This window comes from Mandrillus leucophaeus, unplaced genomic scaffold, assembly GCF_000951045.1.
Source record: "Mandrillus leucophaeus isolate KB7577 unplaced genomic scaffold, Mleu.le_1.0 Scaffold105, whole genome shotgun sequence".
Taxonomy (NCBI): domain Eukaryota; kingdom Metazoa; phylum Chordata; class Mammalia; order Primates; family Cercopithecidae; genus Mandrillus; species Mandrillus leucophaeus.
The window spans coordinates 2461966-2488424 of NW_012098654.1; the positions used below are offsets into that span (position 1 = coordinate 2461966).

General features: G+C 39.3%; 1 protein-coding gene across 4 annotated transcripts in view; it reads left to right on the forward strand.

Annotated features, from left to right (window-relative positions):
* Positions 1 to 26459, forward strand: part of PER3 (period circadian clock 3) — a 59063-nt gene that overhangs the window by 19779 nt on the left and 12825 nt on the right. For 2 of the 4 annotated variants that reach the window (XM_011981394.1, XM_011981400.1), the window contains exons 10-18: positions 4319 to 4424; positions 5316 to 5444; positions 5858 to 5987; positions 15163 to 15298; positions 15954 to 16078; positions 16313 to 16483; positions 22035 to 22265; positions 22677 to 23371; positions 25413 to 25629. In XM_011981394.1, coding sequence (XP_011836784.1) covers positions 4319 to 4424; positions 5316 to 5444; positions 5858 to 5987; positions 15163 to 15298; positions 15954 to 16078; positions 16313 to 16483; positions 22035 to 22265; positions 22677 to 23371; positions 25413 to 25629 — 1940 coding nt within the window. Of the gene's footprint in view, positions 1 to 4318; positions 4425 to 5315; positions 5445 to 5857; positions 6009 to 15162; positions 15299 to 15953; positions 16079 to 16312; positions 16484 to 22034; positions 22266 to 22676; positions 23372 to 25409; positions 25630 to 26459 lie in introns of all 4 variants that reach the window. The other 2 variants (XM_011981380.1, XM_011981387.1) reach the window with 2 other exon arrangements.

Consider the following 26459-nt stretch of genomic DNA (forward strand, 5'->3'; position numbering starts at 1 on the left):
TGCCCAGGCTGGAATGCAGTGATGCAGGCACAGCTCACTGCAGCCTCAACCTCCCCTGACTCAGGTGATCCTCCCACTTCAGCCTCCCAAGTAGCTGGGCCCACAGGTGCTTGTCAACACATTCAGCTAATTCTTGTATTTTTTGTAGAGATGGGGTTTTGCCATGTTGTCCAGGCTGGTCGCAAACTCCTGCGCTCAAGCATCCTCCTGCCTCCCAAAGTGCTGGGATTTTGAAGGCGTGAGGCACTGCGCTTGGCCTGTGTCCATTTTTTAATATTTCTTTTCCTGGCAGCACAGCTGACACCAGCTTGTTTGCTTGCTGTTGCATGTCCACGTAACAGCATCATGTGGAATAGAATGAGACCAACCCGGCCCACTACTTCTTGCAGGCTACAGTACCCCTAGGCCCTTGAATCTTCGGTCCTTTTTTTTTTTTTTTAAATGAGATAGGGTCTCACTCTCTCACCCAGGCTGGAGTACAGTGGCGTGATCGCAGCTCACTGCAACTTCCGCCTCCTAGGTTCAAACGATTCTGCTGCCTCAGCCTCTCCAGTAGCTAGGATTACAGGCGTACACCCGGCTCATTTTTTGTATTTTTAATAGAGACTGGGTTTCACCATGTTGGCCAGGCTGCTCTTGAACTCCTGACCTCAAATGATCCGCCCGCCTTGGCCTCCCAAAGTGCTGGGCTTACAGGTGTGAGCCATCATGCCCAACGCTTTGGTCCATTTTTAATTGAACTCTAGGCCTTTTGACCTGGCTCGAGGTTTCCCTTTGATGTCTATTTTTTTAAGCATGGAAATTTTTCTTGACTCCAATATCATGCTAAGATCGAGAAGTTATGTTTTTTGGTATCTTGTTGTACAGCATTGTCTACATGAACATGAAACTGAGAACCAGTAAGACGTATTTGAATCACCTGTTAATATTACAGTAGAGATGATGTGCAGAGCCATGGTGAGAAGAGGTCTCAAGGTTGCTCTTACCTCTTTCTACTCCAGGGTTTGGCCTCTCTGCAGAGCACGTCTAGAACTTAATGGAAGAAATGAGCTCCTGGCCGCCCTAACTCATGAGACTGATTTGTGCTAGAAAACAAATTTGATTATTAAGAAATACAGCTGCCAAGTAAAACCATTTGTATTTCTCAGAAAGGACTTTGTCCCTTCTCCAAACCTCCCCGCCCCAAGTACGGAAACCTATTGGGAAATGAACATGAAATCCGATGGTTGCTTGGCATGAATGTAGGAAACCACAGCCAGTAAGATGCCTTCATGAGGCTTCCATCTGGGGCTCGTTGATGGTCTGTGTTCCCCGGCCCCAGTCAGAGTTAAAGATACAGCCTAGATTTCTGAAGCTCTCTTTTCAGTTCTTTGATGAAATATATGTGAAATTACCCAACATATAGTGAATATTCAGAATGTTTTCAGTATTTTTAAAAATTACACCAGTATTTACATCTTAACAACATAGATTATGTGAGGGAAAGGATTTAAGGTCTAGTAGGTATTCATCTTGCTCATAAAATAATAATTATTCATTATATTTATAAAGTATAAAGCTCTGTGTAGACAGTGTACCAGGCCTTGAGAATGTGATGGTAATCAAAACGTTCTCTTTACCATCAGGAAACCCACACTGTAATGGGAGAGACAGTAAATAAAAATGGCACTGTCATATATAACTAGAGTTTGGTAAGTGTGACAGTTGAAATGGGAAGGGGTTTGCCAGACTGTTTAGCAAGGGACCCTGCGCATCTCTCTCAGTCCTTCCCAGCAGCACTGCATGCAGGCAGGTCAGGTGTCCTCAGCTCTCATTTTACAGGTAAAATCCATACTGTGTGAACTAGAGTAACCTTCCCAGGGATCACTTGGGGAGGAGTGAAAGTGGAGACTGCAGCCAAGTTTTCTCTCTTACTCCTACTTCACTTCACATACACAGCAACATAATACTTCATGGCATTTTTGTTGCTGTTTCGTGAAGGCTGTCTCCTTATTGCCTGCAGATTAATCAGTTTTGCATTACATAATTACTGATTTAAAATACACTTTAATGTGTCATTCTTGTAATCCCAGCATTTGAGAGGCTGAGGCAGGAGGATCACTTGAGGCCAGGAGTTCAAGACTGGCCTGGGCAACATAGCAAGACCCCATCTCTACAAAAAATGTAAAAATAAAAATTAGCTGAGCATAGTGGTACGTGCCTGTAGTCCTCCCAGCTACTTAGGAGGCTGAGGCAAGAGGATTGCTTGAGTCCAGGTGTTCAAGGCAGTAGTGAGCCAGAATTGCACCAGTGCACTCTAGGCTGGGCAATAGAGCAAGACCCTGTCTCTTAAAATATGTATATATACACAATTTAGTTTTGCAGAAATTTTCACAACTAGGAATATGTAAATCTCATAAAGCAATCTGTTCTATTTCCATTTCACTCAAAAAATAAATTCCAAATACCTCTGAAAGGTTTTCAAGCTCACAATGTGTTTATATTAGGAACCAAGTGTACTTTTATTCCCAGATCAATCATGTATTTGTTCCTTTAACAAATATGTAGTGGGTGCCTGCTATGGACCAGACACTGTTCTAGGTACTGAAGATCCAGGAGTGAACAAAATAGGCAAAATACCTCACCCCGTGGTGCTTACCTGGCAGTGGGTTATAGGGAGAGACAGCTACATAAAACGTATAGTGTGTCAGATTGTGAAATAAGGTTATATATTCAGTTACTGCTTGCCACAGACATATGGTGTACTTGACAGCATGCAGATAGATATTGATCTAGATACAGTCTAGATGCTAAGGGAGAGAAAGGCGATTGGTGCAGCTGTTCCACTGTGATGAGAATGTGCAGGGTGAGTGAATAGTCCCTACACGTGGCGATATTCCTGACTGCTTTTATGACACTGTCAGCATCCTATGATGTTCTTGATAATTTCTGCCTTTGGGAAACTGTTTCAGTTTTTAGGTAACTGAGCTGCATATATCAGTTGAGAAACGGCAGGCTGGCATAATGAAAAAGGACAGCCCAGGCTTGGGGGTCAGACATAGGCAGATTCAAATCCTAAGTGCTGCTTCTCCGTTATGTGAACTTGGGCCAATTCCTCAGACTACCTCATCCCCTGACTTTGCATATTGGGGATAATTCCTACTTTCCGGGGTTGTTGTGAGGACTCCATGAGCTGATGGCAGCTGATTCAGTGTGCCTCACGAATGGGACTTGCTTTACCAAGGTACCCACAGGCAGTACAGTGTGGTGGCACACAGTGTGGGCTCTGGAGCCCAGACTCTGGTCCCTTCGTGAACACCTGCTTCCCCCTTTACCTGCCAGGCCACCTGGACAATGTAATTTAATCAGGTGAAGGAGAAAATACTTGTAAAGCACTTGAAAATAAGGGTTTTCAAAATGTTAGGTATTCTTGTGTGTTATAAAAACTAGTACAGGCCGGGTGCGGTGTTGGGAGGCCAAGGCGGATGGATCACTTGAGGTCAGGAGTTCCAGACCAGCCTGGCCAACATGGCGAAATCCTGTCTCTCCTAAAAATACAAAAATTAGCCGGATATGGTGGCACGTGCCTGTAATCCCAGCTACTCGGGAGGCTGAGGCAGGAGGATCGCCTGAACCTGGGAGGCAAAGATTGCAGTGAGCTGAAATTATGCCACTGCACTCCAGCCTGGGTGACAGAGCAAGACTCTGTCTCAAAAAAAAAAACTAGTACAGTGCCTGTCACATAGAAGGTCCCAACTAGACATCAGTTCCTTCCCTTCTTTGTGATCCTGTCTGTTGGCATGGGTGCCATTCACTGTATTCGGGTCATAGATGCTCTAAAATTGGAGTGTGAGACAGACTGAAGGTATTGTAATAGCAACATTTTCACCACTAGGGTGGGTTGCAGAACCGTCTTAATTAGATAACTTAAGTGTTAGGTGCATTAAACGTTAAATGTTGTTTGGCAAACTTGGGGCCTTTAAAATTCTTATAATCAGTTACTCAGTTACTGTCAAATTTTGAAACCAGTTATTTGCGAAAGATATTGTAGTAGCTAAGGAGGTTACTTGTCACTAATTTTAGATTTGTACATATATAGCACTGAAACCATTACAGAAAGATGAGTACTTTAGAGAAACTTAAGGGGACTGTTAATGTCTCATTTGTCTCTTATTAGTTTCTGTACCTCCATGGGTAGAATTCTAGCCTCATATTTTCTTTTAGGAGTCAAAGAATTGTTTTGTAAAAGCATAGATCTATCTTGGAATAGTCTATTAAAAATCACTTTCGACTTCACATTTAAATTGTTTGACTCAGTCTCTCACTGGGAATTTTCTAGGAGCCCACTAAATGAGGATGTTTTTGCTACCAAAATTAAAAAGACGAACAATAATGACAAAGACGTAACAGAATTACAAGAACAAATTTACAAACTTCTCTTACAGGTAAGGTGAGATTTTTAAAAATGCAAAATTCCCGATTTGTGTTTTGTTTTAATGCTCAGTAAAGTCACTTTACAAAAATAAACTGTAAAGGGAGACAAATCTTTGCCCTCTGCATTCCAGAAATTTTTGTCTTTCTCTTTTCATTTTTAAATTAAATTTTATTCTTTGTTCCTTTTTCTGTGTTACACAGAATATTTTTGTAAGAACCCATTGTAAGACAGCAAGCCAAGTGACTGAGAGAATTCTTACACTGCAGAGGCACCAGTGTGCTCAGCCTTTGGGTTTTGGCTTCAGGATTTTTTAAATAATTTCAGTTTTAAAGATGGGAGGAGAGGGATGGTAGGTCTCAGTTTCTCTTAACTATTGTAAGGTAAAAGTGGGGAAATGCGTGTGTTGAGAAGAAATACCAAAGGTGTTTTCTATAAGAGATTCAGTGAATAAGTGGGAAATAGAACTGATGGCGTCACTTAGAGTAACTGTCCTCAGTGGTTTTCAGAATGTCTCCCATAAAATCTCTAGGGTGCATGAAATACCTGCCACATTCTTGGAAAAAGTACAACATATATTTAGTTTGTTCTCTCTATTCTAAACTGGACACAGAGAACTAGAATTTATTTTCAGGTTTTAAAAAATTAATTATACTATGGCTTTTTAACAATGTGTTTTCCTGGAAGTACCTACCTAGACTAGAACATAAGACCTTGCCCTTGAGAATTACCGAAATGACAGAGGAGTGCCTTTCGTGTCAGCGTTAAAAGTACCAACCTGCACACACCTAATTGGGGATTTCAGGAATTGTCATCTTAATTTTTAGATGATTCTAGATGAGCTCTGAGGTGGCTGCATTTAGACACCCAGCAATTCTGGACTTGTTCCTCTCTGTCCTTCTAGCCAGTTCACGTGAGTGTGTCCAGCGGCTATGGGAGCCTGGGGAGCAGCGGGTCACAGGAGCAGCTTGTCAGCATCGCCTCCTCCAGTGAGGCCAGCGGGCACTGCGTGGAGGAGACAAAGGCAGAGCAGGTACATGGGCTTATGTCACATCCTTATACAGTCGTTGTGTTTTCTGTACTACCTCAGTTCTGCACGTGGTGACATCGTAGTATGTATTCCTGACTCGAAGACCTCATCTGATAACAGACATTTTCATCCATTTTGCTTTGGGAAAAATGTCTGTAAAAAGAAGATATCACTTTTGGAATGTGATATTTGAATTAATTGTATGCGTTCTAAAAATTAGCATATTTTGAACGATTTATTTCGAATTTGTTGGTACCAGTATCCTGTGGCATGGTGCAGGAAACTGAATTAAAGCGATTACTGTGCTTTAGTCATTATGTCTTCAGAGAAACAGAAGCTAAGTGTATTTTGTTTATGTATCTTTAGTGGACATTTTTGTAATTTTTGAAACATATTTTATCTTTCCTTTCCCTAAGATGACCTTGCAGCAGGTCTATGCCAGTGTCAACAAAATTAAGAATCTGGGTCAGCAGCTCTACATCAAGTCAATGACCAAATCATCATTCAAGCCAGTGACGGGGACACGCACAGAACTGAATGGTGGTGGTGAGTCAGCGAATGATGGTGGTGAGTCCTCCCCAAGGATCTCCTCCTGTGGGCTATCACTCTCTACATAGATGTCACGTATGTGATTCATGAGCATAAAGTCATGACCCTGTGTTGGTGCTTTTCATATTTCTTGATTTGCCTAAATAGCAAAGTAATAGCAGTAATAATAATGGCAACAGCAAATACTATTTTGAAAGTAAATGGTATTAGAATGTGTTTGTAATAGCTGCAGTTTACTTTTACTGAAGACTTAACTTTTCTGAAAATACCAACAAATTATAGATTTTCCTCCCTGCATGGGCATCTCTTTAAACAAAAAGAGTAGATTTTAGAATGCATTTTAAATAATAAAGTATATTAAAATGAAAATCCCTTTCGTCATTTCAAACAGAAATCTTTGTGACCTGAATTCAATGAAAATCTTTGGCTCTTTTCTTGACGTGTATTTACTTTTCTCAAATATGAGGTGAGGAGCACTCCAAAAGAGCTGGATCAGTAGTGAAACTGGCATCATATTGAAAAGTTAACCTAGTTGCATTGCATGGCATAGGGAAGTTCAATAATATAGAAATCAAATTAGATTGACATTTAAATTTAGCTAACTTTGCCTTCATTTTTCTTCCTGAATGTTAATATAATTTGGAAGTTGTGATGGATCTTGGTCACTAAATGTTATTAATCTCTATCATTGTCAAATGTAGACGTTTTACACAGTGGGGTGAAATTTGTAAGGTCAGTAATGATAACAGCTATACGTTTCAGGACTTGACATGATTTATACCACAAAAAGTCAAACTGCTGCTCCCATAGGTGACATCACTGGGAACCGTCTTAGTCTGTACTGCTGTGACAAAATACCTGAGACTGGATAATGGATAAAGAACAGAAACCTATTTCTCACAGTTTTGGAGGCTGGGAGGTCCAAGAACAGGGCACTGGCAGGTTCAGTGTCTAGTGAGGGCCAGGTCTCCGCTTCTCAGAGAATATCACTTCCTTGGGTGGGGGCAAACGCTGTGTCCTCACATGGCACAAGGGACGGAAAGGCAGGAAGAGACTTAGCTAGTTCCTTCTGGCCCTTCTGAAAGGTTGCAGATCCCATTCATGTTAACATGTGCCTGTTGACATATTCACATTGGGTTTTAAGTTCCAACATAAGAATCATGGGGGACACACACATTCAAACCACAGTAGAGCCTATAGGACTCCCCAGGTAGAGCAAGTCCTGTTCTTTCATTTTTCTCTTTTCACCTCGATAGGAAGGTGAGCATTCCATTGGTTTCTTCTGCTGTTACATGTAAGGGCACAAGACAGGAATAACAGCTGCTTTTTTTATTCTTGTCCCTCAAAACCCCCACATTCCCCCTCTGCAGAAAAATTTATCTTAAATACAATTTTTACTATATAGATTATTATTCCATGTCCTAGCAGAGCTATTTCTTTTAGGAAGTTTTAAAGCTAAAATGTCTAAATGTTTTTCTCACTGTCTGGTCCTGCCAGTCCTACTCACAGCTGCCTGGGCCTAGGATCTCATGGTAGTATCAGAATTTCACATACTGACTTCTGTCCTCATCTCAGAATAGCTTCCCTTCTCACTTCACTTCCTTTCTCACTTCCTGCAATATTCAGTTTCTTATCATCTACCATGGATCTTGTAATACCATTGGTACTATTTTTTTTTTGAAGGCTGTATCTTTAAGTAGACGGCAATATTCCATCACTGATTTTTTATAAAATTGAAGCTGCGGGTAACTCCATGTGCTTACACAGCTACTTTAGAAACTGAAATGTTCTCACTCCTTAGATTCTTATATTTGGCTCTAATAGCACACACAGAATGTGACTTTGGAGAAGAAGGAAGATCTCTTGCCATTTGGTACAGCTTTGGAGAACCAATGTTTCTGGGAGATCTTGATTTTATTAACATTTGGAGACCAACAAGTTTAAAGAGCTAAGAAATCTTAATACTCTTTACTTGAGACACATGAGGATCCAACTTAAAAATGTTATAATTTAAATGTTAGAAATTGACTAGAGATATATACCAATGAAAAGGAAAATGCTTAGTTAAGCATGATCATTGTTTACATGCTTTATGGGAACTTCAGGTTTAAAATTTATATGTTTACCTTTCTTACAATATAAGAGCAAATAATGCTTTGAGGTAGAATAAGAAGGGAGATTTTAAAAGTTAATATGAGAGGGCAAGGAATAACAGGGATATGTAAAGCCCCTTCAGCTACATGTACAGAGGCCAGCTTCAAGAGATATCATTGAGGAAATCCAGGAAAAGTGAGTGTCCATGTCTAGGGTGATGGAATGCCTGAGTGGGAGAAGATGATTCGTCCGTTGAACAGATTCAGAGTGAGGTTGCTTCCAGTTTCTACTCAGGGATGTAGAGAGCCAGAAACAGCATCACCCCAAATTTACAACAGAAAAATCTGGATGAAAGGCAAGTTCAAGACCTTTCTTGACAACTCAGTGCTGAGGTTACAGAGCAGCCAGCAGGCCTAAAATTTAAGGAGAGAAACATATTTGCAGGGAGAAGAAAGATGCAGCGCTGGATTCCAGTGCACCGACAGCCTGAGTCAAGTAACTTGCAGAAGACAGACCCTCTCCAAGGCACAATGACAAGGAAAGACCAAAAGCTGAAAGTGGAGCAGATATTGAGAAAAAACAAAAAAATTACCCACCAAACCAGCCACCAGCTGAGTCAAAAGGTATAACTAGAGGAATTTTGAAAACTGTTGTACATGCTGTAAATCCATTACAATACTTAAACCTGGCCTAAAAATTAGATTAATTCGAACAGAGGTCTAAAAGAAGGAAAGGCATGCCCAGTCTCTGTATCCTACACAAGTTACACAGTTCTCAACAAGAAATTATGTAGCATATGGATGGGCAAGAAGGTAAAAGAAAAAAAAAAAACCCTCCCAAGAAACAAAACCATCATCAGAGCAAGACTCAGATAGGACACAGAAGTTGGAACTATCTGACAGGGAACGTAAAATAATTATGAATGATGCATTAAAGGCTAGTGGACAAAGTGGGCACCATGCAGGGCCAGGTGGGTAATCACAGCGTAGAGATGGGCATGAAAGAAACCCTCAAATGGAAATGTAACATCTGTAACATCAATGCCAGAGATGAGGAACACATTTAATAGCATTCAGCACAGCCTGGAAAAGAATCATTATTCAAGCTGAAACAGAGAAAGAAGAATGAAGCAAACAGAATAGAGCATTCTAAGAATTTGGAGACAGCCTCAAACTATCCAACATAGGTATAATTGGAATCTCAGAAGAAATATTTGAAGAAATAGCGGTCAAGAATTTTCTACAGAGCCAAAGACCATCAAGTAAGTTAAATACAGAACAAAAACAAAACAAAACATTTGGGCATATCATATTCAAACCGATGGAAAAAAGAAAATCTTGAAAGCAGTCAGAAAAAAAGATTATGTACAGAGAAACAAAGATAAGAATTGTAACAGACATTTCTTCAGAAACCATGCACACTAAAAAGACAATAGAGTAACATCTTCAACCAGAAAAACTGTCAGCACAGAATTCTGTACCTAGTGAAAACAATCTTCAAGAAAATAAAGGTGATATAAAGAATTTTCTCAAACAAATATGGGAATTTATTTCCAGCACACTTATTCCATAAGAAGTGCTACAGGAATTTTTTTTTTCAAGACAAAACAGGATGATGTATTTAAATGAAATTAGAGGAAAATATTACCAAATACAGACTTGTTTACCAAAAATATGTAGTTTTCAAGCTGTCTAAATACAGGCATTGTCTATCAAGTCTCCACGTATCATCTCTTGATGAATTCTAATGCTGCTAATGCTTTACAATTGACCATGTAATTTTGCAAACATGAACATAAATTTTCCCTTGTCAATGATTATATTGTGTTTATAACATAAATAGAGAAATACACTGTGTTTATAACATAAATAGAGAAATGTCTCTGTGGATAGTGCTTTGAGAAAATCTAGGCACTCTGTAGATAGGTACAAATCATTTTTAAAGGGATACAGACAACACACCAGATGGAATTTTACCCCTTACTCAGAATAGTTACCAAATAAATAGAACAATGCCAATCATATAATGATTGAAAAACATTTGTTGTCATATGTGAATGTTGAGAAATATTTTTGATGAAGGAATTTCTTAAGACAGAAGGAGTATGATACCAGACCAAAAACTTGGATCTACACAAAGAAGTGAAAAGCACTGGAAATGGAATAAATGAAGATTTTAAAAATTCTATTTTTTAATTTTTAAAATTACTCATAAAGGTAATGGACTAAAGCAAAACCAGCAAACTGGATTTATAGCGTGTATATAAGTAACCTTTGTGACAACAATACTACAGAGGTTGGGTGGAAGGTATTGGGAATATACTGTTATTAGGTCCTTAAACTGTATTATTTGGAGGTAGACACTAAGTACTTAAGAATATATATTGGAAACTTCAGGAAAACAATTTGAAAAATTTTTTAAGTATAAATAATAGGTTAATAGAGGAGGTAAAATGGAATTTAAGACACTTAACCCAAAATGGTGGCCCAAAACCAAATGGAACTGAAGTTGGGAGTGGTGCCATGTGCCAGCTACTAAGAAGACTGAGGTGAGAGGATCACTCGAGCCCAGGAGTTCGAGTACAGCCTGGGCAACGTAGCCATACCTCATCTCTAAAAATACACTTAAATAGCAAATGGAACAAATAGAAAATAACTAGTGGCTGGTATATTTTAATCCAGCAATATCAACAATCACTAATGTATTGAATATGAATATGAATCATATTCAATTCAGTTATTCATATTCAATATAAATAATAGCACACTAATTTACAAGAAATAAATTGTCAGATTGGATGAAAAGATCCAGCTACATACTATCTACAAGAACCCATTGTGAAAATAAACATAGGTTAAGAGCAAAAGAGTAGAAAAGATATATCATGCTAACACAAATCAAAAGAAAGTGGGAAGCTATATTATTATTATACAAAGTAAACTTCAGAATAAGGAATGTTAGCAGAGTTAGAAGGAGAGACTGTATAACAGATAAAGGAGTTGATTCCTTAAGAACATAGAAAAGTCTTACATGTTTATGCATCTAATATCAGAGCTCCAAAATACATGAAGTAAAAGCTGTAAAACTGTAAGGAGAAATAGACAAATTCACAATGATAATTGGAGACTTCAGCACATTTCTGTCTGTAATTGATAAAAGAAGTAGACAGAAAATTAGTAATGCTATAGAAGACCTGAACAACACTATCAGCAGGGTCTGCCTAATTGACATTTATGGAACACTTGACCCAACAACACAACACATATTTTTCATGCAACATTCATCAGAACAGATCAGATTATGGCCATATTACAAACCTTAAAATATTTTTATAAAAGAAATCATATACTGTTTATTCGCTAACCATAATAGATCAAACTTCGAAATCAGTAACAGAAGTATTTAGAAAATCCCTAAATGTTCGGAAATTAAGTAACTTCATACTTATAAATAATCCACAGGTCAGAGAGGAAGTTTCAAGGGAAATAAAAACATTTTGGGCCCAGTGTGGTGGCTCACGCCTGTAATTTCAGCACTTTGGGAAGCTGAGGCGGGCGGATCATAAGGTCAGGAGATTGAGACCATCCTGGCTAACATGGTGAAACCCCAACTCTACTAAAAATGCAAAAAAAAATTATTCATGTTCAACATGAATATGAATAATTAGCCAGGCATGGTGGTGGGTGCCTGTAGTCCCAGCTACTCAGGAGGCTGAGGCAGGAGAATGGTGTGAACCTGGGAGGCGGAGCTTGTAGTGAGCCAAGATTCCACCACTGCACTCCAGCCTGGGCGACAGAGCGAGACTCCATCTCAAAAAAATTTGAACTGAACAAAATGAAAAGACAACAGAAAATATATGGGATATACCTAAAACACTGCTTAAAGGGAAATTTACAGCATTGAGTGTTTATATGGAAAAAAGAAGAATGGTCTAGACTCAGTAATCTAAGCTTCCTCCTTAAAAATAAGAGAAAGAAGAACAAATTGTATCTCAAGTAAGCAATAAGAAGGAATAATAAAGACCAGATATCAATGGAATTGAAAAGAGAAACTAAGTTAAATCAAAGGGTAATAAAATTAGTAAGTCTTTAGCCATACTGAACAAAAGAAAAGAAAAGAAGGACAGGTTGGGCTTTATCAAAATATGAAACTTCCCCTTTTTGAAAGACACTGATAACTATGGCCATACCACCTTGAAGGCATCCAGTCACACCTGAAAGACACTGATAAGAATGAAAAGACAAAATATTTGCAAATTTTATATACAATAATGAAGTTATATCCAGCGTTCATAAAGAACACTCAAAACTCAAGAAGACAACCCAATTAGAAACATTTTTCCAAAGAAGATATATAAACAGCAAATAACATATGAAAAGATGCTGAACCTAAGTCATTAGACAAAAAAATTTAAACCATGTGAGATACCACTACATATCTTTGAGAATGGCTAAATTTTTTTTAAAAGCTGACAGTACCAAGTGTTGGCAAGGATGCAGAGTGACCGAAACACTCACCCGTTGCTGGAGGTAATGCCAAATTGTACAGCCACTTTGGGAAAGTTTGACATTTCCCATAAAGTTAGACATACTCTTACCATGTAACTTAGTAATTCTATTCTTAGTGATTTACCCAACTGAAATAGAAACTTAAATTCACATGAAAACCTGTATGTGAATATTTATTACACTGTTACTTGCCAAACACAGAAACAACCCAAATGTCATTCAGCAGAATGGATAAGCTATGTATATCCACACAGTGAAATGCTACTCAACGGTGAAGAGAAATGAACTTGATTCACAGACCATTGTAGATATAAATCTTAAATACATTTTGTTAAGTGAAAGAAGGCAGAACCAAAAGGTTACATATTGTACAATTCCATTCCAGAAAAGTGTTCTTTCTGGAATGCTCTAGCTCTGGAAAGCAGATCAGTATTTACTATGATTGGGTAGAGGAGACAATGTAAGGACATTTTTAAGTCATGGAAATGTTCTTTTGGTTACTGTGGTGATGGATACACAACTTTCTGTGCATTTGCCAAAACCCACAGATTTGTGCATTCCATCTCACCCCAAAATGTAAAGAGAAGCCAAGATGAGATGCAGGCTTTGACTAGTGAATCTGACTGCATTACAGATGACAGGACTAAACACACGGAAGGGGTGGGGAAGAATAGAGCTCAGTAGCTTTGGAAAACAGCGCTGCAACTGGATCTCCTAGGGCTAAATACAAAATTATGAATGTGCACAAACACTGTACTCAAGTTGGTGTATTCGTTTTCCACCAGAGTACGGGGTAGCAATTCTAAAGCGACTTTATACTAGGGTTGAACAAATTGTGGAAGCCGCTATCGATAACGATAACCAGACTCCTCACTATCAGAGGAAAGCGACACACAGCCGAAGGGAAGGAACTCCATGATGCTGGATTGGCGCGAATGGTTTCAGTGTGGACTCATGCCCCTTTCGTTTAATATACAGAGGGATGGATAGACACGGGTTAGTATACTATGCCAAATAAAAAGAATAAAACAGATGGTTCAGGCAAAGATTATCAAGGAATGAAACTACAGGTGAAAGGTTAATGGGGAACTTAAACTTTGAGAAGTTTTAAAGAAACAGAATACTTGGGTGATCGCAAAGTAGTCCTCCCAAGCATATTATTTGTTTACTACATTGTAAAATAGTAACTTTACACAGGACAAACAAACCTGAGAGACACCATGTTAACCAATGAACAAGGTAACAAAACATATTGACATCATGTACCTTGGGATGATGCGCGAGGAAGGACACTGCACCTCAGTGGCATTCTTTCCCCAAATACATAACCTCCATCTAATCATGAGAAAACATCAGAGAAACTCAAATCGAAGGCCATCCCACTAAAGTTGTGACCCTGAACGGAAAAACAGCATTGAGTGGTAAACTGATAAAATCCAAAGATCTGTTTTCCAGTTAGTAGAATGGTACCACTGTTCATTTCCTAGTTCGGGTCATTTTATTATGGTTGTAGACCATGGTAACATTAGTGGAAGCGAGATGACAGGCATATAGGAACTCTATTGTACTGTTTTTGCAACTTTTCAGGTCTAAAATTATTTCAAAATTAAAAGTTAAAAATCATTAATGAGTGAAAGGTAATACAGTCATTTTTCCATAATACCTTCTGAAAATAGAGAAGCCTCTTCCAAGCCAGCTAAAAATGACCAGCGTCTAACACTTCTACAAAACTTCTCAGTAGTACATGATGTAATTAGTTACTCCTTCCTTGAGAAAGTTTTCATTCTTGGTTGCTGTGAGGCCGAACCTTGCAGGATTTTCTGTTATCTTTCCAGCTTCCCTTTTTCAGTCTCCTTTATTGGCTCATTGTCCTTTACAGGAAGTTTTTAATGCTTAAGCCTGGAGGTTTTTTCTTCTCTCTGTACCTACATCTTCAGTGGTGGCCACTTGCCACATTTGGCAGTTTAAATTCAAATTCAATACAGTTAAATGTAATACAATTAACATTTAGTTTCTCAGTTGCTCTAGCCATATTCCAAGTGCTTAATAGAGGTATGTTAGTGGCTACCATACTAGTCAGCACAAATAATCCATCAGTCATCACAGAAAGTTCTGTTGGACACAGGCTCCATGTGGGAGATGCTGTGTACTTCACTCAGCATCACGTAAGACGCACAGGTCTTCCCACATTCCACCCTTAGTGATTGCCAGGGTTGACCAGTTGTACAGGCAGTGTCAGCTCAACATTGGAAAGTTCCCCATCAACCTTAAACCTATGGTTTCATTCCTTGACAATCTTTGCTGGAAATTTTGGTTTCATTCCTTATTTTTCTAACTACAGTTGTAGCCATTCTATATGTAATGTGCTCTGTACCTTATTTTATTCACATTGTGTGTTGTGGATGTCTTTCTATTAGTGCATTTTAGATCTGCACTCATTTTTAATAGCTGCATAATATTCTATTGATATATACATGATAAAGTGCCATGGTTTAATTTTAGTAAGAAAGTATATGTTCTTAATTACATGCTGGGTACCTTTAATTGCACATCCCTTTATTCTGTTTCAGGTGAATATAAAACCTTTACTTCCTTCCACCAAACACTGAAAAATAATAGTGTGTACACTGAGCCTTATGAGGATTTGAGGAACGATGAGCACAGCCCATCCTATCAACAGATCAACTGTATCGACAGTGTCATCAGGTATGAGACCGCAAGTTTGGATACCATGTAAGTCTGTTCCAAAAGCATACACTGTCACTGTAGAGACTTCATAGAATTTTTAATAGCTGCTCTCACTTGGTGTTTCACTATAAATCAGTAGATATTGATGGCGTGCCTAACACGCTGAACATTACAGAAGGCACAAAAAGCTAGAAGATGCATTCCTTCTTTGAAGAAACTGTGGTATAGTTCAGAAGACAAGACCTATTTTTGTCAAAATTAAATGGTGTAAGGCAAGCTTGTCCAGCCCGCGGCCCACAGGCTGCGTGTGTCCCAGGACGGCTTTGAATGCAGCCCAACACAAGTTCGTAAACTTTCTTAAAGCATTATGAGATTTTTTTGTGATTTTTTTTTTTAGCTCATCAGTTATGATTAGTATTAGTGTATTTTATGCGTGGCCCAGGGAAGCCAAAAGATTGGACAGCTGTGACATAAGATTTGAAGGTTAATTCAAAACCACAGTAAAAGAAATGTTACAATCCAGTGATTGAGGCTGGGATGGTCAGGGAAGACTTTATCAAAGAAGAAAGTACGAAGTATTCCAAACAGAAGTGGCATGAGAAAAGCAAAGAGGTGGGAAATGGCACAGTTAGGGAACCAGCTAAGAATATGGGGCCTAATTATGTTGTTACAGATACCTGAAGAGCTACAACATTCCAGCTTTGAAAAGAAAGTGTATCTCCTGTACAAATACAACTTCCTCCTCCTCAGAAGAAGACAAACAGAACCACAAGGCAGATGATATCCAAGCCTTACAAGGTAACAAGAATGCCCCTCGGAGTTAAAGTCAAAGAACTATAAATACATCCTTCATGTTTCTCTTTAATGTCTTATATTTATTTTGTTGAACGCATAAAATTCTGATTTCATATTACCTCTTTATGGCCAGTAAGGTTTAATTTCTTGGTTACAAACTTCTGTAAACTGGGTCTTTTACATAAATTTCTTGTTGGGAATTTTTCTTTTCACTGTCAGTTTCTCTTACACCACCAGCTGGTTTGCAAATCTCAACCATACCTAAATCAGAAATGCCAACAAATGGACCGTCCATAGACGCAGGAGGAGGAGCTCCACAGATCCTGTCCACGGCGGTGCTGAGCTTGGGGTCGGGCATAAGCCAGTGCGGTTACAGCAGCACCATTGTCCACGTCCCACCAGAGACAGGTACCACACTCGCCTCTTACTTTGAAAATATACTCAATATTAACTACATTGTGATGAGAAAACGAAAGTCATGAATGCCATTTGCTCAGTTATAACTTCTAAACTACACATATTTTTTCCTTTCTTTAGTTCAGTTAAAGTATTTCTGGAAACATCATCACGTTTGTGTTGGTTACATATTTTGGACAGTATTTCTCAGTTACGTTATTTGTCAGTGAAATCAGTTGACACATAAAAAGCACTTAATACAGTACCTAGTAGGTAGGTATTAGTAAGCCCTCAATTACTGTTAGCCATTGTTAATGCAATTATAGATGGGACTGTGTGAGGTTACTTCCTTGCTGACTTTTAAAGAATGTGTTCCTTTCACCTGCATTTCACCATCCTGTAAGTTGTGATGAGCTCAGTCACACATGCGTTCAGATTTTTGTATTGGTGTGATAGCAATGAATAGAGTTCTTTAAAAGTCTTCATTTAACACCATAATTACTTGGTAATTATTCTACTGTCTTCTTTTTATTCCTCCTTATTGCCACCTGTCCTTTTGACATTTTCATCACTAATAACAATTTGGGTAGATGAAAGAATGGTGACAAATATGTTAAATTGGGTTTTCACATGATCTGTGCTTTATCTTTGCTAGTCTTCAGTGGCCTATCAGCTAACATGTGTCGAGCCATTTCTTTGTGCCACTCTCTGCTCTTAGTTCTTCATTGGGATGATCTCATTAAATCTTTCCAACAACCTGTGAGATGGAGAGCATGGTACTGACAGGAGATCTGTGGATTGGTGGGGAAAGACCAGAGAGCATTACGTTTCTAATTAGTCAAAAGTAGAGTTTCACTGGAACTGAGCTAGCCCTTCCACAGAGGAGCATATGCACATTTTTTAGTGTGGCTTTTAATATTTTGTATTCCTGTATGGGCATGTAGCTGTTCATAATACAGCCCATGCAGGAAGGGAGGGTATCACCCAATATGAAAAGCTCTTTTTTTAATTCTGCCACTCTGCTTTCTATACTCTGCTCTTATATTACCATTTTTAATGAATTTATACTAAAATCCATATGCTCAGGAAATTTTTACTGGTATTAGTTTCTCCTGATCTTGAATCATCCTCAACATTTACAGGGCCACATCTTTATTCCATGGAGAAAAAGCGGAATCAGAGCCCAGATGTTCCTTAAAACATATCTCTATGTCTTTTGCTTTCTGAAAAGTTCATGTTCATTCCCTCAGTTTGCATCCTGACTTAAATGAGTCGTGTCTGAGGACCATGGTCACAAGTGCATTTCCTTGCAAGTTAATATCTTCATTTCATATGTGGACAATGAAGCCACAAATAGGCGAAGTAACTTAACTTGCCCAATATCACACAGCCCATGAGTAGTAGAGTAGGGAATCAAGTATTGACCATTAGTCTCTAGGAGTCGTTGCCATTACAGATATTTTGAACCTAAAGCAGGGTCTAATTAAGATGGAATGTAGGCCAGGCACAGAGGCTCATGCCTGTAACCCCAGCATTTTGGGAGGCCAAGACAGGAAGATTGCTTAAATGCAGGAGTTTGAGACCAGCTTGGGCAACATAGTGAGACTCTGTCTACAAAAAATTAATTTTTATTTTATTTTATTTTATTTGTGAGAACGAGTCTCACTCTGTTGCCCAGGCTGGAATGCAATGGCATGATCTCGGCTCACTGCAGCCTCCGCCTCCTGGATTCAAGTGATTCTCCTGCCTCAGCCTCGCGAATAGCTGGGATTACAGATGCCTGCCACCACACCCAGTTAATTTTTGTATTTTTAGTAGAGACAGGGTTTCACCATGTTGGCCAGGCTGGTCTTGAACTCCTGACCTCAGGTGATCTGCCCACCTCAGCCTCCCAAAGTGTTGAGATTACAGGCGTGAGCCACAGCGCCCAGCCCTAAAATAATTTTTTAAAAGATGGGATATGAGATACAATGGCTAAGCCAATCAATAAAATGAAATTTTAAAGTATACTCAATCCAAAAGAAGAGCAGGAAAGGAGGAAAAGATTAACAAAAAAGAAACAGAACAAACCAAATAATAAGATAATAACTCTGTATCCAGCTATGTCAATGATGACATAAAATTGATTCAACACTTCAATTAAAAGGCAAAAATTGGGCCAAGAATAGTGGTTCACACCTGTAATCCCAGGGACTCACGAGGCCGAGCAGGTAAGATTGTTTGAGGCCAGGAGTTTGAGACCAGCCTGGGCAATACAGTGAAACCCCATCTCTACAAAAAATTTTTAAACTAGCCAGGTGTGGTGACCCACACCTGTAATCCCAGCTACTTGGGAGGCTGAGGCAGGAGGATCAGTTGAGCCCAGCTTGAGCCCGTCTTGGGTTCATTGCTACAGTGAACTCTGATCACATTACTGTACTCCAGCCTGAGTGACAGAGCAAGATCCTGTCTCTAAAAATAAGTAAATACATAAAAGGCAAAAATTCTCAAAACAGATTTTAAAAACTCAAGACCTAACTACATGCTCTCTACAAAGTACAAATGAAATTCACAAATGGATTGAAAGTAAATGAATGGAAAAAGATGCACAAGTGAAACAGTAAACATCAGAAGGCTGCAGTGACTTATTAATACATGTAAAATAGATTCCAGGACATCATTTCATAATGACAAGGCGGTCAATTCCTCAGGAAAGACATAGCAGTCATAAATGTATATTCACTAATAACAGAGCTTTGAAAGCTATGAAGCAAAAATATGCAAATAGATTTTCCATAATTATATTTGGAAAATTGTACACTTCCTCTCTGTAATTGATAAAAACATACAGAAAAAATAAGAAACATATGATCTATACAACACTATCAACCACCTTGATCTAATTGATACTTAGAGAATGTGAGGCCCAGTGACTGCATAATCCACAGCCTTTTCAAGTACACACAGTATGTTCACTGAGAAATACGACATGTCGGACTGTACTATGTCTCAGATTTAAAAGGATTGATGGTATGTAAACTGTGTTCTCTGGCTAGTGAATTAAATTAAAAATAAGTAATAAGGTGTCGCAACCCAAAAGTTTATAAATCGAACAACACATTTGTAAATCTGTGATTCAAAAATGAAATCATAAAGAGAATTAGAAAATATTTCCAAATCAATGATACTGAAAGTATAGCATACTAAAATGTATGAGATGCAGCTAAAAACGGGGCTTGTAAGATCGATAGCTTTAAAAATGCTGTTAGAGAAGAAATGTCTCAAATCAGTGATCTAAAGTTACAGTTTAAAAAGTTAGCAAAAGAAGAGTGATGTAAGTCCAAGATAGAATGAAGGAAATAATAAAAGACAAAAGCAAAAATCGACAAAATAGAAAACAGACAGTAGAGAAAATTAAAGCTAAAAGTTGGTTCTTTGAAAAGATGAACAAAATTGATAAACCCCTTATACCAGTAGAGAGGGGTCTTGGTTCATGTAGCTGTACAGTAAGTCTTGAAATCAGGTAGTTTAAATCCTTCAGCTTTATTCTTTTTCAAGATTGCTTTGACTGTTAGGTCTTTTGTCTGTATAAATTGTAGACTCAGTTTCTCAGTGCCTTTTTTCCTTATTACAGGGTTGTATTTTCCTGCTGCTTTGCATGCCTGGTGATTCTTTTTAATTGGATGCCAGATATTGTGAATGGGTACCAAATATATTTGTATTCCTGTAAATATTCTTGATCTTTATTCTGGGTCCCAGTGAAGTTACCTGGAAACAGATTGATCCTTTCAGGCTTTGCTTTTTAAATTTGCTAGGCAGGACCAATAGTGTGTAGTCGAGGCCTGTTTTTCCTCTGCTACCAAGGCGAGACCTTCCTGAGTGCTCCTCGTGATGCCTCAGGAGTTAGGAGAGTCTCTAGTCTGGCGGATGGGAACCGCTGCGGAACCGCTGCTGTTCTGCAGCTTGTGTGAGTTTCAGCTCTTGTTCCTGCTAATCCTCTCGTGGTGTTTTCCTCCCATGAATGCCCTGGTGAATCCTTGGAAGTCCTCTAGGCTGCACGCTGGGGCAGTCCTCGGGCTCACCTCCCTTGTTTCTTATCCTCCAGGGTCACTTCCCTTCAGTGTCTGAAACCTATTGTTTTGTATATTTAGGCCTTTTTTTTTTTTTCATCTCAAACAGGAGGGTAAGTTTGGTCCCTGTTATTCCAACTTGGCCAGAAGCAAAGCCCCCTGTGGTGTTGATTTAGTCACAGGCCACTTCTGGATGCAGAGTGGGGCCACACCCACCGAAACCACCTGGATACTGCACCACAGGGGCAAGCCGGAATGGATGTTGGGGGAGCCCTCGACAATGTCCACCACAAAATCTTTTGTTCATAGAAGTAATTTTTTACAAGCAACCCAAAAATACATATCACTATTCTGTATCAATAAAATAAATTTTAATGTACAACTATTATATATCAATAATAAATAGATAAACAGATAAAAAGAGGCAACCCAAAATCCATCCATAGATGTTCACTTTAGTAAACTGTGCTATGCATATAAAATGGAACTCCGCAGCAGTGTAAAAGTATGAGACAACTGTTCAGCCATTGATAAAGTTCTCCAAGGGATATGGTAAAGTGAAAAAGGTGCGTTGATGGCTAATGTACATATGTGCCTTTGGGTAAAGATGGGGTCACGGAGGAAGATAATCTATATTCATGCTTATTCATACATAATAAATTGAAAGGGCCAGGTGTAGTGGCTCATGCCTGTAATCCCAGCACTTTGAGAGGCCGAGGCAGGTGGATCACCTGAAGTCAAGAGTTCGAGACCAGCCTGGCCAACATGGTGAAACCCCGTCTCTACTAAAAATATAAAATTAGCCGGACGTGGTGGCACATGCCTGTAATCCCAGCTACTTGGGAGGCTGAAGCAGGAGAATCGCTTGAACTCAAGAAGCAGAGGTTGCAGTGAGCCGAGATTGTGCCATTGCATTCTGGCCTGGGCAACAAGAGCAAAACTCCATCTCAAATAAAATAAAATAAGATAAAATAAAAACAAAACTTAACCAGGTGTGATGTGGCGCACACCTGTAGTCCCAGCTACTCAGGAGTCTGAGGCAGAATCACTTGAACCTGGGAGGCAGAGGTTGCAGTGAGGCAAGATGGCGCCACTGCACTCCAGCGGAATGGTCTTCTGCAGGGGAAACAAATGAGAACTAGACAGAGCATGGACAGGGGTGAGGAGAATGTACTACTACATGTCTTTATTAATACTTGCTGATTTTTGAACCACAGGATTGCCTATTTAAAAGATAAAGATAAAAAGAAATTTTGAAGAATTCAGGGAGAAAAGTGTTTACAATAAAAGCAAGATTTAAATAAATGTGTACATATTGATTATTACAACTGTAAGATGTGTATTTGTGCAAAGAATATACAGAAAATCAAGAATTTTTATGCTAGACTAATGATTTTTTGTATTCCAGCAATTAATGTTTGTAAAAATGTATTGAAAGGCAGTTAACAAAGTAAAATAAATAAATACAAGTAATTGATAGGAATTAAAATTAAGTATGTCTTCTTCCACCTCAGCCAGGGATGCCACCCTCGTCTGTGAGCCCTGGACTCTGAACATGCAGCCAGCCCCTTTGACCTCAGAAGAATTTAAACATGTGGGGCTCACAGCGGCTGTTCTGTCAGCCCACACCCAGAAGGAAGAACAGAATTATGTTGATAAATTCCGAGAAAAGATCCTGTCATCCCCCTACAGCTCCTATCTTCAGCAAGAAAGCAGAAGCAAAGCTAAATATTCATATTTTCAAGGTACATAAGTTTTTAAAAATAAATGCCATTAATCTATGTAGATGTTACAAACTATATCTAAGGACTAGGAGATAAGGAGTAAACAATAGGAGTTTCACTTGTAAGAAGCTGATGGAAAGATGCTAAAACAATCTATTTACATCAACAATTTATGTAGGTTCTTTCTTAGATCCTAGATCTGGGAAACTTTTTTTGTGAGAAACTGATTGAGAGATGCTGAAATAAGTTTATTTGATAGCAACTGTTTTTATCCGGAATTTTGTTCATGTTTTTAGAGCCACTTTTTGCCATTCTGGTAGTATTGGCAAATGCACATTCATTGTCAGCTACTTATAACTACCAGTAAGTGGCATCCTTTTCTTCTTTTTGGGTTTAATTTTCCATAATTTGCCTCTATCTTTATCCTTCCAGGAGATTATACTTCCAAGCAGACGCAGTTGGCCGGCTGCAGGAAAGGGAAGCACAAACGGAAGAAGCTGCCAGAGCCACCGGACACCAGCAGCTCGAACGCGGGCTCTGGTCCCCACAGGGGAGTGCGTCAAAACGCACAGCCCTGCTGCCCCTCCACGGCCTCCTCTCCGCACACCTTGGGCCCAACCTTCCCACCTGCTGCCATGGTGCCCAGCCAGGCCCCTTACCTCGTCCCAGCTTTTCCCCTCCCAGCTGCGACCTGTCCCGGAAGAGAATACGCAGCCCCCGGAACTGTACCGGAAGGCCTGCATGGGCCGCCATTGTCCAAGGACCTGCAGCCTTACCCAGCTTTCCCTTCTCCTTACTTGGATACTTTTATGACCGTTTTCCTGCCTGACCCCCCTGTCTGCCCTCTGTTGTCACCATCGTTCTTTCCATGTCCATTCCTGGGGGCGACAGCCTCTTCTGCGATATCACCCTCGATGTCAGCAATGACTCCAACCCTGGACCCACCTGCTTCAGTAACCAACCAAAGGAGAGAGGAGGAAAAGTGGGAGGCACAAAGCGAGGGGCACCCGTTCATTACTTCGAGGAGCAGCTCACCCTTGCAGTTAAACTTACTTCAGGAAGAGATGCCCAGACGCTCTGAATCTCCAGATCAGATGAGAAGGAACACGTGCCCACAAGCTGAGTATGTAAGTGATGCTCATTTTCAGTGCTCAAGTGAGAAAGTGAATATCTTACTAAAGTTAAGGTGGTCGCGTTGGGACTCAGCGCAGACATCCTCAGTAGGTAATCCGCATGGCTGCTGTGAGCGAGCCTGTCAGCCTAACTGTGTGTAAACACGAAACACATCTGCCTGGCTCTGTTTGGAAAGTAGACACGAAAGAATCATCTATATTCTAGTTTCTTAGATACTTTGTGAGGTTTTTTCCAAAGTGCTTTTAAGTTTTCATGTGAACTGGATTCTCTCCACTCTTTAAAATTCGATCCAGGTATTACGCTTAAGTGTTCATTGCCTATAATATGTATTTGTTTACTTACAACCGGGGTTATGGTCTGGTGAGATAGAAATAAGCCATGTTGACAGTTTAAGGATTGTACTTCTTCATGCATAGTCGCAGGACAACAGGTGTGTATGAAGGGTTAGGAGCTACTTTATTTATTATCAGTAGAGTAGACAGTTTATAGTTTCACACTTAAACATGTTATTTTTTCAAAATCAAAAGCTTTTTTGGTCTACTTCCTTTAGTTTTTCCTCCCTTTACCTAAAAAGCCATTCTCAGGTTTATTTAGCAGTTTAACCTTTGGAATCTGATGTTGCTATATTTAGGTATAGAATCCAAGGCAAGTGTGAATATTTACACAGATTCTTTGACCTTCCCTTCAAGGTATTATACCCCTCTTTAACAGATACTCAAAATCTAGTGATACAAATCAAGAAAATATGCTCACTTTTGAAAACCTGGTATTAATGTGCTTGCTAAAAATCTAAGGCAAGGCAGTATATTACAGTGAGTAAAGCCTGGGCTACGGATTAAGACATAGATTCAAATCCCAGCTTGGTCACTAGTTAGGTAGATTCACTTAGACAAGTTATTTAACCTTTCTTTGCCTCTGTTTCCTTATTAGGAAAATGGAAAGATGAATTCCTCATAACTTACTCTGAGGGCTAAATGATGTATTTATATAGTACCTATCCCTATGCAGAGGGTGCTCCCAGAGAGCTGGAACTTTGTTTTGTTCATTATTATATTCCTCGTGTTTGACACAGTGCCTAGAACGTATAAAATGTTTGGTATGTATTTGCTGAGTGACAAAAAAACTACTTGTGTGGTGCCTGGCATGTAGCAGGTACTGAGAAAGTAGTAGTGCCTTAATATTACTTACAATGGAACTTCTTAGGGATAGGCTGGAAAGTTTTTACTTCTTAGTTATATATGTAAATTTTGTTCTATTTAACATATGAAGTTGAAGATCTTCCAGTTACAGTAGTCTCTCTTACCCAGGGGATATGTTTCAAACCCCTGGTGGATGCTGGAAACTGAAGAGTTCTGAACCGTGTATACAGTATGTTTTTTCCTATACACACTGTACATACCTATGGTAAAGTTTAATTTATCAATTAAGAACAGTAAGAGATTAACAGCAGTAACTAATAACATAGAACAGTTATAAAATGGACTCATCACAGTTTCACGGGTAGAAGATTCATTCTTGCCTAAAATTGTAGCACTCCTGAGCACATGGGTTTTTCCTTTCCTTCTTGAGAATTTTCACCTTTTCACTTAAATGAAGCACTTTATGACTTCTCTTTGGCATATCCCAATTGCTGGCATCACTCCTTTTGCACTTTGGGGCCATTATTATGTAAAATACGTGTTACTTGAACACAAGCGCTACAATACCACCACAGTAGATCTGACAGCCAAGACGGCTACTGAGTGACTAACAAGTGGGTAGCACATACAGTGTGGAGGCACGAAATAAAGGGATGATTCCTATCACAGGCTGGAAACAATGAGACAGCTCAAAATGTTATGACACCACCAGAATGGATCACAATTTTAAACTTATGAACTGTTTATTTCTGGAATTTTCCATTTACTATTTTTGGACCTCAGTTGACCACAGGTAACAAACTACAGAAAGCAAAACCATGAATAAAGGAGGACTCTACTGTATTTTGTGATAAGAAGATTAAAGTGTCTTTTCATTGCCCTTACTTTCTAGCAGTGTGTTGCAGGCAACAGTAGCAGTGAGAGCAGTCCTGCCACTACCGGTGCACTGTCCATGGGGTCACCTCCCAGGGAGAATCCATCCCATCCTACTGCCGGCACACTGTCCATGGGGTCGCCTCCCAGCGGGACTCCATCCTATCCTACTGCCAGCGTTCTGTCCACGGGGTCACCTCCCTGCGAATCTCTGTCCGGAACTGGTTCTGCAGCATCAGGTAGTGGATCAGGACAACTAATGTTTCAAACTCCATTGCCAGGCATTCACTATGTGATAAGCTCTCACTGTGTACCCCAGGCACTGATGTGGAAGTACAGGGTTTCTTTCTTTTTCCTTTTTTCTTGTCAGGTATATTGGGGTATATTTATGCACAATAAAATTCACCAATTTTAGGGGTACAAACCAGAATTCTGACAGATATGTACTTTCATGTAAGCACAAACACAATCACCATATAGAACATTTCTGTCACCCCAAAAAGTTCTGTGACCCTCACCAGTCCATCTCTGCCCTGACCCTTGGTCTCCTGGCAGCCACTGGTTTGCTGTCACTTTAGTTTTGCTTTTCCTATGATTTACGTATAGAATCAGACAGCATGACATCTTTCGTATTAGGATTCTTTCAGTTAACATGATGCTGTTGAGACGCACCCTTAATAGCAGTTACAGCTTAGATCTGTAATCCATTTTGAGTTAATTTTTGTGTATGGTATGAGGAAGGGTCAATATACTTTCTTTACGTTGGGATATCTAATTGTTCCTGCCCTGTTTGTTCAAAGGATTAATCTTTTCCCCATTAAATTGACATGACGACTTCGTTGAAAATAACTTGACCATATATGTGTGGGTCTATTTCTGGACTCTTCTGTTCCACTGATCTGTGTGGCTAGCTTTAGGCCAGTACCACACTCTTGAGTAATGTAACTTTCAAGTAAGTGTTAAAGTCTGGTGAAGTAAGTCCTTCAACTTAATTCTTTTTTTCAAAATGATTTTGAATATTCTAGGTCCTTTGTCCATAAAAATTATAGATTCCATTTCTCAGTTTCTA